General features: G+C 37.0%; 1 protein-coding gene across 3 annotated transcripts in view; it reads right to left on the bottom strand.

Moving 5' to 3' along the window:
- LRP12 (LDL receptor related protein 12) overlaps nucleotides 1–14,467 on the bottom strand; it is an 84,011-nt gene that overhangs the window by 16,420 nt on the left and 53,124 nt on the right. For 2 of the 3 annotated variants that reach the window (XM_024129836.3, XM_024129835.3), the window contains one exon: nucleotides 3,333–3,468. In XM_024129836.3, coding sequence (XP_023985604.1) covers nucleotides 3,333–3,468 — 136 coding nt within the window. Of the gene's footprint in view, nucleotides 1–3,332; nucleotides 3,490–14,467 lie in introns of all 3 variants that reach the window. The other variant, XM_024129834.3, reaches the window with a different exon arrangement.

Raw genomic sequence — 14,467 nt, 5'->3', positions numbered from 1 at the left:
TTTTTAAATAAATTTATTTATTTATGGCTGCGTTGGGTCTTTGTTGCTGCATGTAGGCTTTCTCTAGTTGTGGTGAGCGGGGGCTACTCTTCGTTGTGGTGCGCGGGCTTCTTATTGCGGTGGCTTCTCGTTGCAGAGCACGGGCTCGAGGCATGCGGGCTTCAGTAGTTGTGGCACATGGGCTCAGTAGTTGCGGCTCTCAGGCTCTAGAGCACAGGCTCAGTAGTTGTGGCGCACGGGCTTAGTTGCTCTGCAGCATGTGGGATCTTCCCGGACCAGGGATCGAACCCGTGTCCCCTGCATTGGTAGGCGGGTTCTTACCACTGCACCACCAGGGAAGTCCCATGAATAGTTTTTATAGTACCTCTCACACTGTCACCAATAGAAATCACAGATAATTTCACCTTACATTTCAGTTTTAATAGAGATCTAGAAAACTACACTCAAAACCACTTTGAAATTATAGTAATTGTTAAAAGCATGGCTTGCTCACTAATATGTTAATAAATAAGCATATATGTACTATCATATTATAAATTTGTAAAAATACCTGATAGCTATATTTCAGGAATAACTGGTTCCCTTTGTAATGCTATGTGTTTTGTTTTATAAATTTTAAAACATTCTGAGAAAGGATCTATAGGTTTCACCAAACTATCAAAGTGTTCGTGGCATAAAAAAGGTTAATAAAACCCCAATATATTAAAGTGTACAACATCTGTAGTAAATCTGTGTTCCAACTTGACTTTGTTGGCTGTTTTGGTTAGTATTAAAGTTTTTCAAACATTCTAGAAATTTGGGTTGCACACTTTTGTGAAAGATTTTTGGTGCTGTTTTTGTTTTGTTTTTAAAATTTTATCTCCTCCTATGATCCCCCACGGCATCTGTTTTGTAGCTACCTTCACTTAGGTCTCCATTCCAAAACCAGTCCTAAGATGGTGGTTCAGAGTAGTATTATAGACCCCGTCACAGAGTCAGTGGGGACTTAGCTAAATTCCTATTTATTATGGTATGTCTCCTACCTTTCTAAGCTCTCAGCCCCATGAAAGTTCAAGCAGTGGTTAGTAGAAGTTTTTTTCAGCCTCCTTTCTTGAGCAAAATATCCTGACCCTACTCCTTGGCTTCAAGCAGGGAACCAGAATCCAATCCTCTACCTCCTGTGGATAAGGTGGCCTTTGTGGATTTGGGAAGATTTAAAGGGAAGGGATAAAAATGTTTATATATCACCATCTTTAACCAGTTTTATAAGGAGAGGTCTAAATATTGTTTGTTTATAGTCGGTAATTTTAGTTTCTCTCTTTTATCTAGATTTTAATTATTTTAAACTCAGGAATGAATGTTGATTTTGCTTTTACCAAAAAGCTTTAAAACATCTGTCTAGTCTAGATAATCATATACCTTTTCTCTGACTTGTTAATATGGTAAATTAATTTAATATTTCCTAATATTGACTCAATTGTGTATCTAAATGAGCTGAATTTGATTATGGTATAAATTTCTTTTGAACAATATATTTAAGATATTACACCAATATTCACAAGTGAAACTTGACTTTCTTTGTGTATTATGTGGGTGTGTCATCTTTTTAAAGTTTGGTATTACCATGTTAATGGTTTCAATAAGAACTCGGACGATTACTAAAATTACTTTCTGATTTTATGAGGCTGGCTGTGTAAATCCAAATTTGTTAACTCCATCCAGAATTTAGGAAATCTTCCCTTAGATGTGGAGCTCACCTCCAATATTGTTCTGCATTTCACTATTTTGCTTGGTTTTTAGCGTAGCTTTGTGAAATCTCAAGGATCCAACACATGATCAGAACCAGATGGCAGTATTCCATGTCACCTCCTTTGTGCTGGCAAGAATTTCCAAGTTTTATATAACTGAGCTGGTAGGCTGCAAATTTAATTTGGGGTTGGATTTTTAGGTTAAAAGAAAAAAAAATCTCCAAAAAGTCTAGTTTTATGTTTAAAAAATATTTGGAATCCCTATGGTAAAATATTACTTTGTAAACACATTTGCACTTAGTCATGTTACAAGTAACAGAAAATAGGCATATTTTTCAGATTCCAACATTGGTACTGCTGCAGAAGGATAACCTTAATGGTACGTCCTAACAATCCATGAAGATCATACTTCTCACAGAGGAGTGTTACAGCTTCCACAGAAGCTCAGCTCCAGTGTTCCAAAAGATGTGGCCTGGGGCAGAGAGGAACCAAAGGAAAACATACCATATGTCCCTGTTTTACGGCTTCCACAGAAAAAAGGGGATAGACTACAATTGTGTTCCTCAAGAGACTGGTTTTCTCATTAGTTAATGAATATAAAAAAGGAACATGGAAAGATTCAAAAATAGGCTAAATGTACAATCTCACTTTTAAAAAATTTGTAAAATTAAGGGATATATGTCTATGATCTGTAAGGTCTCTTCCAAATCTAAAATTCCATGATCCTTACCTATAAAAATGTAATTAATGAAAGAATGTCAAAGATGCCTTTGTGCTGTCTCTGTGACAGGAATGGCATTCTTAACTGTGTCATGGTTCTTTGTTTAGGTACACTATTTTTTTTTCTCCCCTTCAGGCAAATTTTTTTTTTCCTAATAGCTTTGATATAATTTCCTTAAGCAAGCAATATCTAGTTCCACTGAATGTTTCCTCCTTAACACCTTACTCCCACAGTTTTTCTCTGCAATTTTAAATGTCTGTAAAATAATCTTAATTTTTCTGATTTATATCATATTTATTCTTAGGATCTTAAACTTATGGTTATTTCCCCTAGGAGTATCTTTCATTTTGTATTCTTAACAAATGTTTTATTGTCTCAGTGCTATGAAAGAAAGAGATTTTTCTAGACACAGTATTTATCCATCATTAGCTTATTTCAAGTTTTATACACAGACATAGCCTACAATCATGTTTTAACTCATTACAGTAGAGGACTCTACTAACAAGACCAAGATTATGGGTTAGATCTCCAAGTGGATTACTGAGTCCTGTTTATTTGTCTAATGGCCAAAGATTACACTGTTGATCCTAATAAGCTGTTTTGCAAATGTGTACCTTTTGTTAAAAAATTGCCTAGAAGAATACGGATGGCTCAGTGCAAATTCATTACCGCCATTAGAAAATATTCAAAACACATGCCCTAATAAAAGAGGAAGAACGGGTTGCTATTCCTACCCTCAAGATGGTACTGATAAATATAATTTACTATATTTTCTGAAAAATCATCTTTTTATACTACTGCATGTTGAGCAATGATACTTGGAAACTGAACTTATACTTTGTAATAAAATATCATACAATAATACAGGAAGGTATCAGAATTACCTTATAGTAATAATTTCCCCTGGGTTTGCCCTTATGAACCAGCTACAGTTGATTTTGGCAGGATATTCAGAAGGCCAGCCTGGGCTCGTGATTATACCACTTGGTACTTGAATTTGTTCTGGAGTTTCTCCACAAGCTGGAAGATAGTCAAAGCAATCTTAGCTAATTATTATACTTTAAAACAAAGCATTAAGTAAATCAGTATTTATTTAAAAAAAAAAACTTCAGACATCAAATCATATACAATAAAATATAGTATTGCCGACCTTAAAAAGCTTTTATTATTCTAATGAAATTATTTTATTTTCTTCCCTTTTAGTCAAAGTATCTTATTCTAATTAAATACAACGTTTTAGGGAGGTGTGGAAGTTTTCAAATTGGATCTCTGAATAACATTAAAATTGTTAAGATTGCTAGTGTTAGCCATGGAGATCAGTTGATCCATCTATCTTTTTTCAAAATTCACTTTTAAATTTATTTTATTATAAACTACCTAAAGTTCAACTTTACTGGACTACTTTTTGGACACTTTAAATTAAAAAAAATCAGATAAATAGTCTTCTGAACAAAATAATTAAAGGAAAGCACATATAAACATAATAGTAAGATGCTGGGTTGTTAGGAAGTTAGTGGATGATTGGATAAAGACAGTAAAACATTAGTTCAGAATTATTTCAAAGCAGTTCTTTAATTCATTCCATGAATACTTCAAAACTTTATTACAGGGTCATAAATGATTCCTAAATTATTTTAAAAATAAAGGCTTGAAATAGTCAGTGATTAAAGTAGCATGATGTGCTTAGATATATAAATATTTTAGAATAGAGAATAAATTCAAAGTACTACCAACACTTTCCCTGTATTATTCTCCTTTCATTACCTTGGACTCTCACAGTTCACATTTTACCAATCCAGAATTCAGCTGATAATCTGACAATTTATTCTCCCTTAATTTTTAAAAGAATCACTGGTTACAAGAAAATGCAATGAATGTTTAAACCTTCAGGAAAATGTAAAATCTTGGAACCTCTTATCTGATACAATTTTGACAAACTGGATTAGCTTATTTTTAAAGTAAGAGCGGATTAGAAGGAGCAAATTAGAAGTGGGGAGAGCAGCTGCCAAAATGACCATTGTGTGTGTGTGTGTGTGTGTGTGTGTGTAATAGAGGTTATAGTCTCCTCAACTTAGGGTAATTATGCTAGGAAGTAATTTTACAAAGTTTGTATCCATAATGATCAAAATAAAAGCAAGCTATATTGCTCAAAGAGTCAATACTTATTTCTATAGAATTACCTATTCCCTGAAAAAAACATGCAATCGAGGTTTTAAACCTCTGCAGGTTCATGCCTAAAATGTGTCTAGCCTGGAATTAGGGTATACCGCCAAAGTGATCTTGATTTTAATCACTTTTCAAACAAAGAGATTCATGGCATAAAACACAAGGATATAATACATCTTATTGCCCACACACAAAGCTGCCAATTTTTTTGTTGTTAAATTTCATTAAGAGTAAAATTTCCCTTACAAAAAAAGTGTAATTTGATACTTTAGAAAAAGACTATATTTATCCAAATGTGATTCTATTTTGGGCTTATTAACACTGAAGTGCCAGAGTTTTGCTTCCAACCTTGTTCTAATGAGTTATTATCACAATAATTAATGAAAAGATGCCCTAAATCATTTATAAGACCTTTTTTCTTTCTTTACCTCCTCTTGCCAAAGCATTTTGTAGCAGTATACTGAACAAATTCTTAAGTTCACGAAGATACAAACATACAAATAAACTGGCAAAAACTATTATCATCTCTCCCCCAGGATGTAGAAAACTGTTCATTTTCATTAAAATATTCATTTACATTAAAGAGAATAATATAATTTTGAGTTAAACTGTGTTTAACTTACAAGTATAACACTGTAAATGGCATATAAGTACTGAAATACTTATTAGCTGATCTAACAGCAGTGAGACACATCCAAAAACTGGGTGGGAATAATCTATGACAAAGGAAACAACTCTTAACCTTTAAATAAATGGAGATGGAGAGACTAATTATAGGGAAAAACTAGAAATAATTTTTTTAGGTTTCGCTTAAAATTTTTTTCCCCAAACATCTGAGAAACCCATAGGTGGTGCTCTTATACCAAAGACTAAAGAAATTATGATCTGGTATGGATGTTCAAAAATACTGTTGTGAATACTTTATTTTCACACAATTGCCAAAGGATAAGACATACCACTCGTAAATAAGAGTGGTTATTTTAAGATTCAGTATTTTACATTTCTAATTCACTTAGTACTTTTATAACATTATTTAAAAATATTAATGATTCTCCCCAATCAAAAACAAAATTATTTTCTCTTAATGGGTTATGAATACATATTTTGCTTAAATTTTGCAACATGACTGAGTTTGGCATTTTGTTTTAGATCCAGCCAGTGGCTTTTTATCAACATTTTTATATGTACAATATTAATACATTGGGCATGTAAATTAATATACTCTAGCAGAACCATAACTTATTCCCTTTTTTATATGAGAAAGAATAAATCCAAATGCTCAGTGTGATAAACATTAAAAATCATAAAAAAACTTCCCTCCCTTTTGAGCTTAGAGTTTGCCTATATATACTGGTAGATTTGGAATCAGAAGACCTAGATGCCATCTGTTCTAACTGCCACTATTAGCCTTGCCGCAGTACAAACTACTAAACCTTTTTAAGACTTGGTTTCCTCATGTGTTAAAATAAGGAGTTGCTGTTTGGATATCTCTAAGGTCTATTTCAGCCCTAAATTATGGCCCCCCTCGTCATCATATTTCCACTATACTTCTGATACTTATCAGGATGCATTGATACATTTTTTTCGTATTTCATCACTTTGCATTTTCTCTTTGACCCACTGAGATCACACTTCCAATTCTTACCTTTACCCCTTAAGAACTGTGTTAGCAAGCAAAGGCCATCACTCTGAGCTCACCACCAAATCAAATGTACCCTCACTCCCAATGGTACCTGATCTCTCCAGAGCACCTGACAGTGATTTTTTTCCCCTTGACAGTGATTTTTTTCCTCTTGATACTGTACTACCTTGACTTTGCTGACATCACTCTTATGGTTCTTCTAACTCTGACTCTTCAGTGTTAGTTCTCTAGCACTAGATCCTTCTTCTTCAGACAGCTCCTGATATATTGGTGTTCATGGTTCATGCCCAAGCCTTCTACTCTTCTCACTCTCTATGGAAGATCTCATTCACTCCTATATTTCCACTATGATCTATGGTTCATGAGTTTAAAAATCTTTAACCCAGAGATTTTGCATAATCAAGGGCCCACTGGACATTCCAACCTCAAATTCAACATGATCAGAAATGTGTGTTTCTCAAATCCTTCTCTTTATTCTATATTCTGAACCGTTATTATCTTAGGCATCATATTTGGCAAAAGGAATAGTCATTTCACCTAATTCAAGTAAAAAGGAAACTTACTTTAAGAATACCACAGCAACCTCAAGGATTTTTTAAGCATAGGAAATAAAGCTCACAGCAACTAAAACTAGAAATCTCAAAGTCAGAACCTGAGGCTGCCTTCACCACCTCTTAAATCAAGGCTTGCTTTATCTCCTATACATCTGCCCCAATCTTCCGACTGGCTTTCTGAGTCCTCTATTTTTCCATTATTTCAGTATCTTATAATGATTTCCCATTCCCAACTTATAATAACACTTCAGCTTAAGTATCTACCATCAACTGTAATTTCACTGTTTTTCTCATTTTGTTATATTTATACTTTCATTCATTTCATATTTACCCTTTTCCATAAAGGATTTGAGGTGACTTATTATTGCAATCAGTTTGATAATACTTTAGCATCCACTTCCTCAAAAAACTGCCTACCACATAGAGTGCTGCAAGAATTAAATACAATTATTTTGGTAAAGGAATTAGCACACTGCTTGGATTACAGCAAGTTGTTAATTAATAACGTCACAAGATATGCCTAATCAGACTGGTTGGCAGTAATGCCTGGAATGAGGTACTGAGATGATTACTAAGGCAGTGTTAAATGGGAAAGAGGGCAGTGATTGTTCATTTAATATGTGCTGGGCACCATTACACTGTTGAAAGAATGGGAAATTATGCCACAATTAACTGGTTATCTGACATGGGTTGGGATACATACTCACAAAACATTGCTTTATGGAATGAATTTCTTTTTGCTCTAAAGAAAATTTTTATTTGGTTCTGCTAGTTTGCACCTCATCTTTCTAGATTTTGACTATACTCCAATTTAGGATGTATCAAACCTGACCTTCTCTTACCTCCATTTATTCTAGCCGTATCTTCTCTATTGTTTACACATAGTTATTTTATCAATAGCTACTGTCTGGTTATTTCTTCAATAGAGTTAGTTTATATGTAATTGGCAAATAGAGGAATCTTGTCAGTATAATGCAAAGTTGTGAAAGATCTTATTCCCAGCATATTAATGATTTGAAGTAACCAGGGGCAGGAGAAAACCCCTACAGAAGCACCTTCCTTTACTGCAAGAAGTGGTTACTTTTACTGGTTTAAAAAATTACTTGACTTTCTTTTATATTAAGCTATCTTGGGAGGCTGCAAGTATAGATAGAGATGTGAACACCTTTCCCCACTATCAAAATAAAATAAAACAAAACACCTTAATTGATGAAGGGTATCTCCGAATTATGTTTTTAGTTTTGATTAAACTGGTCTCCACTAGAAGCAAATATCTTCAAGGAGGAAGTATGAACTCCAGAGTACATGGCTGCAAAGTATGGACTGGGGCTAGGTGTAAACGTCAGAAGATATCTGTGCTGCCATCTGGATCGATATTTTACTTGGTAGGGCTATACTTAAAAAGTTATACAGCTGGAAGCAATATGTACCAACACTACCTTTCTCATAAGCCCTGTTAGTTTAGTGTTCACTTTTGCAGAATGTGAGATTTTCCAGGAACACACACATGGCATTATGGAAGGAATGACTGTATTTTAGACTTTGTTCATTTTGCTTCCTTAATATATCTCTTAATAACCAGTATCAACTTATTGTTCTCAGAACACAAATATCTACCAAAAAAAAATCTATTTAATTTACTTTAGTCAGTATCTTTTGATATAAACAAATGCTCATGTATTCTGGATGATGATGATGATATGTAACTCTACTTTTGATAAATTTCCCATAACTCCAGAAACAGAAGCTCCCAAATTAAAAGGGTTCTAAACATTCATTCAAAAAAGGTAGCAACTTTCAACTTGGATAGAGACTTCTTCACAGGAGAATGCAGTGATTAGGTTATCTGATTAGTCCCCAAAAGCCTATTTCATTTGTAGTGAATCTAGTGTACAGGACATCTGGAATGAAAAATAAAAGAAAATGGCATTATTACAATGCTACTGGTTAAAATGTACTAAAAGGCTAAACTAAATATATACAGTTTTAAATTTATCACGTATGTTCTCAATTAAGAAAAGGAGAATTAACTGAAGAATAAATAGGTAGAGATTCTCTGATGGAGTTCTTAATAAGATTTTGATAATTTCTGGGTTTAAAACACAAAGATTCCACTGTACAGTTTAGAAAACAGGACAAAACTGATTGAGAATCACTCAAGACTTCATGTTTATTCTGATACTAGTTCAACAATCCCACAGAAAAGCAAATAACTATGGTTTTAAAACTAGATTAGTACACCATACCTATTATCTTTAAAGCAACCATTTAAAAAATATAAACTGTTCAAACAACCTCTACTTTAGAGGCTACATGGAAGAGAAGAGGGTAACTTCAAAGTAACGTCAAATAAACTGCCCTTCAATTTGAGATTTCATGGTTTTTAAAGCTTGAAAAAAAGAGGCATGCAAGGAAATTTATGGTTAGAAATGAGCCACTTTTAAAAGAAAAAGTACAATTTCCTGTTCCACAGATGAAGAATTGGGTTTCTTTTCAAAACTGACAAGGGTTGTTGGCACTTTATGACTAAAAGGGACCTGAAATCTTTGTGCCTTTGGTTTTAACAAACCACAAAACTGCAATGTAAGTAAAAATCAGCTATGTTTACTGACCACCTTAAGTACATAAGACACAATACGAAAAGCACAAAAGAGGAGAATGAAGAAAATTAATGCTCTCATGGACATTGAAGTTTTGTAAAAATGATTTATGCTTACTAACTGAATCCAAGAAACATATAAACAGGTATGAGAGCATACAAGACAATATGATCCTAAATGATACAATGCATAAAGTAATTTAAAGCAATGCATCATAGGGCATGGGGTATTATTAAACAGAAAAAATAAGTCCTACATTTGGGCCTGCATTATGTAAGTCAAGTTTACTCGACTATTAACATAGTATTTCCTTCATTGAAAAGAAGTAAAGAGAGTCCATTCCAAATTAGAAGAATTTAATGACTCAATTCTATAGATACTAGTTAAGGCAAGATAGGCTACTGCTAAAAGAAGTGATATGATACAAATATTCTGTGAAGATTACTTTGCTCTACTGTAACCTGTGGGAAGGGAAACAGGTGAGGCAAAGAGATCAGCTAAAAAGCAAATACAGAAGCTCCTCTACTTGTAAAATTTTACTTTATGAAAGTTTCAGTATGAAACAAAAGCACGCTCACCCTATTCACAAGCGAAGGACAGCATTTATAGTCAACAGGGTTCACTATCATTTGGCCATCTCGTTTTTCATAGTATAGAGTGTTTTATAAATACTAACTCCATTTGGCTGTTAAATACAAAAGCAATTCCACATGTTGAAAATACGAAGAAGAAGGGTTTGATTCCAACGGAAATAAATGAAATTAATACAATACCATCTTCAAAATAAAAAATCAGTAAGCAAATGGTGACTGTTGAATAGCCATGTGGGATGAGAGTACGAGTGATTCTGAGGGTAATACGTGAATCAAGCAATAAATGGAAAATGCTGTACCTATGTAAGCAATAAAAGGCACCGAGACATGGGAAAATTAAAATGTACAGTAGATGATTAGTATGGAAAGCAGATACCAACTGGCCCACTGTTAATTTAGGAGAAGGGCACCAGTTTGAAAACTTATGGCTAAGTATGGTGCACAGTGCTGAAGATGAGATTTTTGTTGCAAGTCAGAAGCTTATGGTTCACAAGTTCAAGGCCCATGAGTATACTCAAAGTGAGGCGTGTGTGGTCAGGTCGGTGGGTCCTATGGCTGATGATAATGTTACTGCCTATCAGGTACTTCCTTTTCTTGTGTCTTTTCGCATTTAATTCTTACTATTATTAGCTCTATTTAACCAATGAGGAAAAAATGGAGGCACACAGAAGTTAAGTTATTCTCCTAAGGTCAGAAAAAGTAAGTGTCACAGCTGGGATTGGAACCCAGGCAGTAGGCTTCAGCGCTACACTCTTAACCACTAAGACACACTATTGCCCACTAGGGAGCTCCCTATGACACCTGGAATAATTATCGGGGGGTGGGTGGAAAGCTGCCTCAATAGAATTTCAATAAAGATAAAAACGGTCTGTTTTGGTAAAAAATGTCTTGGTCCTATATTAATGTGGAGAGAAAACGTATAGGATCTATGATAACACAGAGAAAGAGGGTATACTTAGATTTAAAGCTTCTAAAGACTGATTCCTATTTGCTACAAATCTATATGGGGACTGCAAGCAGGAGGAAACTGCTTCTTACTCTCTTTGGAATTAAAAAATGACTTTGTAAACAGGATTCTAGAACTTCCTTTAATAATAAAACGCACAGATATATACATTGACTATGGGTTAGCTGATTAGGGAATGGGGCAGAACAGAAGCAAGAAGGGTATGCAGTGAATGCTGAGGGACCTATTTCAAAGGAAAGAGAAACAGAGAAGAGGAAAGTGGTGAAGGCTGGGTGATTAATGAAAAGTGGTTGTGTTCTTAAAGATGCTGAATACTGGACAGATTGGTCAGAGTTTACATGGGTCACTGACAACACAGGGCAAGTACCAAGTGAGTATCAGAATCTGCAAGATGAATGACGTGGAAGTACAAGAGTGGTCCTTTGGCAGGCTGTGCCCCGTATGACACAGCTCAGCCCTGCAACTCAACAGGGAACCAAAGAAGTCTTGGCCAGGAAGAAACTCCTTCAGTTTGAAAATCCCCTTCTTGCAACTTGACTGGGTTTGTGGCTCACACTTAGCATCTTGATTTCTTTGACCCTTGTTGTCCAGACTCCTTTAATACCTGAGCTGTCATAATGGAAATGTCAGCACAGTCAACACACTAAGGATGGACTGAGCCGGAAGGAGACAGAGGTTGGACGTGATACTATCCCTGAGAATTACTCCAAATTTCATTCTAATTTTTTCAAGAAGTCAGCAAACTGAACTTTTCTTTTTAGGGAAATAAGTAGTAGCACTGTAACAGCAATATTTACTAGTCTAAGAGGAGAAAGCTTTTAATTATCATTTAATAGGTAAGAATCAGGGGGCACCTTCAAGACGGTGGAGGAGTAAGACGTGGAGATCACCTTCCTCCCCACAAATACATCAGAAATACATCTACATGTGGAACAACTCCTACAGAACACCTACTGAACGCTGGCATAAGACCTCAGACTTCCCAAAGGGCAAGAAACTCCCCATGTACCTGGGTAGGGCAAAAGAGAAAAGGAAAAAGAGAGACAAAAGAATAGGGATGGGACCTGCACCTCTGGGAGGGAGCTGTGAAGGAGGCAAGGTTTCCACACACTAGGAAGCCCCTTCATGGGCAGAGACGGGGGGTGGTGGGGTGGAGGGGAAGCTTTGGAGCCACAGAGGAGAGCACAGCAACAGGGGTGCAGAGGGCAAAGCGGAGAGATTCCCGCACAGAGGATCGGTGCCGACCAGCACTCACCAGCCCGAGGCTTGTCTGCTCACCCGCCAGGGCGGGCGGGGGCTGCGAGCTGAGGCTCGGGGTCGGATCGCAGGGAGAGGACTGGCGGCGTGCACACAGCCTGAAGGGGTTAGTGCACCACGGCTAGCCAGGAGGGAGTCCGGGAAAAAGTCTGGACCTGCCTAAGAGGCAAGAGACCATTGTTTTGGGGTGCTCGAGAAAAGGGGATACAGAGCACCGCCTAAACGAGCTCCAGAGACGGGTGCAAACCGCAGCTATCAGCGTGGACACCAGAGACGGGCATAAGACGCTAAGGCCGCTGCTGCCGCCACCAAGAAGCCTGTGTGCGAGCACAGCTCACTCTCCACACCTCCCAGGAGCCTGCGCAGCCCGCCACTGCCAGGGTCCCGTGATCCAGGGACAACTTCCCCGGGAGAACGCACGGCGCGCCTCAGGCTGCTGCAACGTCACACCGGTCTCTGCCACGCATTCCGTACCCCTTCCTCCCCCCGGCCTGAGTGAGCCAGAGCCCCTGAATCAGCTGCTCCTGTAACCCCGTCCTATCTGAGCGAAGAACAGACTCCCTCAGGCGACCTACACGCAGAGGCGGGTCCAGATCCAAAGCTGAACCCCGGGAGCTGTGCGAACAAAGAATAGAAAGGGAAATTTCTCCCAGCAGCCTCAGAGGCAGCGGATTACATCTCCACAATAAACTTGATGTACCCTGCATCTGTGGAAAACCTGAATAGACAACGAATCATCCCAAATTGAGGAGGTAGACTTTGGGAGCAACTGTAGACTTGGGGTTTGCTTTCTGCATCTAATTTGTTTCTGGTTTTATGTTTATCTTAGTATTTAGAGCTTATTAGCATTGGTAGATTTGTTTATTGATTCGGTTGCTCTCTTCTTTTAATTTTATATATATATATTTTTTCTTTCTTTTTCTCTCTTTGTGAGTGTGTATGTGTATACTTCTTTGTGTGACTTTGTATGTACAGCTTTGCTTTTGCCATTTGTCCTAGGGTTCTGACTGTCCTTTTTTCTTTTTTAAGTATAGTTTTTAGCGCTTGTTATCATTGGTGGATTTGCTTTTTGGTTTTGTTGCTCTCTTCTTTCTTTCTCTTTTTTTAAATTACTTTTTAATTTTTACTAATTTTTTTCTATTTTAATAACTTTATTTTTTCCTTCCTTCCTCCCTTCCTCCCTTCCTTTCTTCCTTTCTTTCTTTCTCTCCCTTTTCTTCTGAGCCATGTGGCTGACAGGGGCTTGGGGCTCCGGCCGGGTGTCAGGCCTGTGACTCTGAGGTGAGAGAGCCGAGTTCAGGACACTGGTCCACCAGAGACCTCCCGGCTCCACATAATATCAAATGGCAAAAGCTCTCCCAGAGATCTCCATCTCAGCGCTAAGACCCAGCTCCACTCAACGACCAGCAGGCTACAGTGCTGGACACCCTATGTCAAACAACTAGCAAGACAGGAACACAACCCCACCCTTAGCAGAGAGGCTGCCTAAAATCATAATAAGGTCACAGACACCCGAAAACACACCACCAGACGTGGACCTGCCCACCAGAAGGACAAGATCCAGCCTCATCCTCCAGAACACAGGCACCAGTCCCCTCCACCAGGAAGCCTACACAACCCACTGAACCAACCTTACCCACTGGGAGCAGACACCAAAAACAACAGGAATTAGGAACCTGCAGCCTGTGAAACAGAGACCCCAAACACAGTAATTTAAGCAAAATGAGAAGTCAGAGAAACACACAGCAGATGAAGAAGCAAGGTAAAAACCGACCAGACCAAACAAATGAAGAGGAAATAGGCAGTCTACCTGAAAAAGAATTCAGAGTAATGATAGTAAAGATGATCCAAAATCATGGAAACAGAATGGAGAAAATACAAGAAACGTTTCACAAGGACCTAGAAGAACTAAAGAGCAAACAAACAACGAAGAACAACACAATAAATGAAATTTAAAATTCCCTAGAAGGAATCAATAGCAGAAAAACTGAGGCAGAAGAACAGATAAGTGACCTGGAAGATAAAATAATGGAAATAACTACCACAGAGCAGAATAAAGAAAAAAGAATGAAAAAAATTGAGGACAATCTCAGAGACCTCTGGGACAACATTAAACACATCAACATTCGAATTATAGGGGTCCAAGAAGAAGAAGAGAAAAAAAAAGGGACTGAGAAAATATTTGAAGAGATTATAGTTGAAAACTTCCCTAATATGGGAAAGGAAATAGTCAATCAACT

The sequence above is a fragment of the Physeter macrocephalus genome, chromosome 15, assembly GCF_002837175.3.
Source record: "Physeter macrocephalus isolate SW-GA chromosome 15, ASM283717v5, whole genome shotgun sequence".
NCBI lineage: Eukaryota > Metazoa > Chordata > Mammalia > Artiodactyla > Physeteridae > Physeter > Physeter macrocephalus.
Note: the sequence above shows the minus strand (reverse complement) of the source record. Positions and strands in the feature narration are given on the sequence as shown.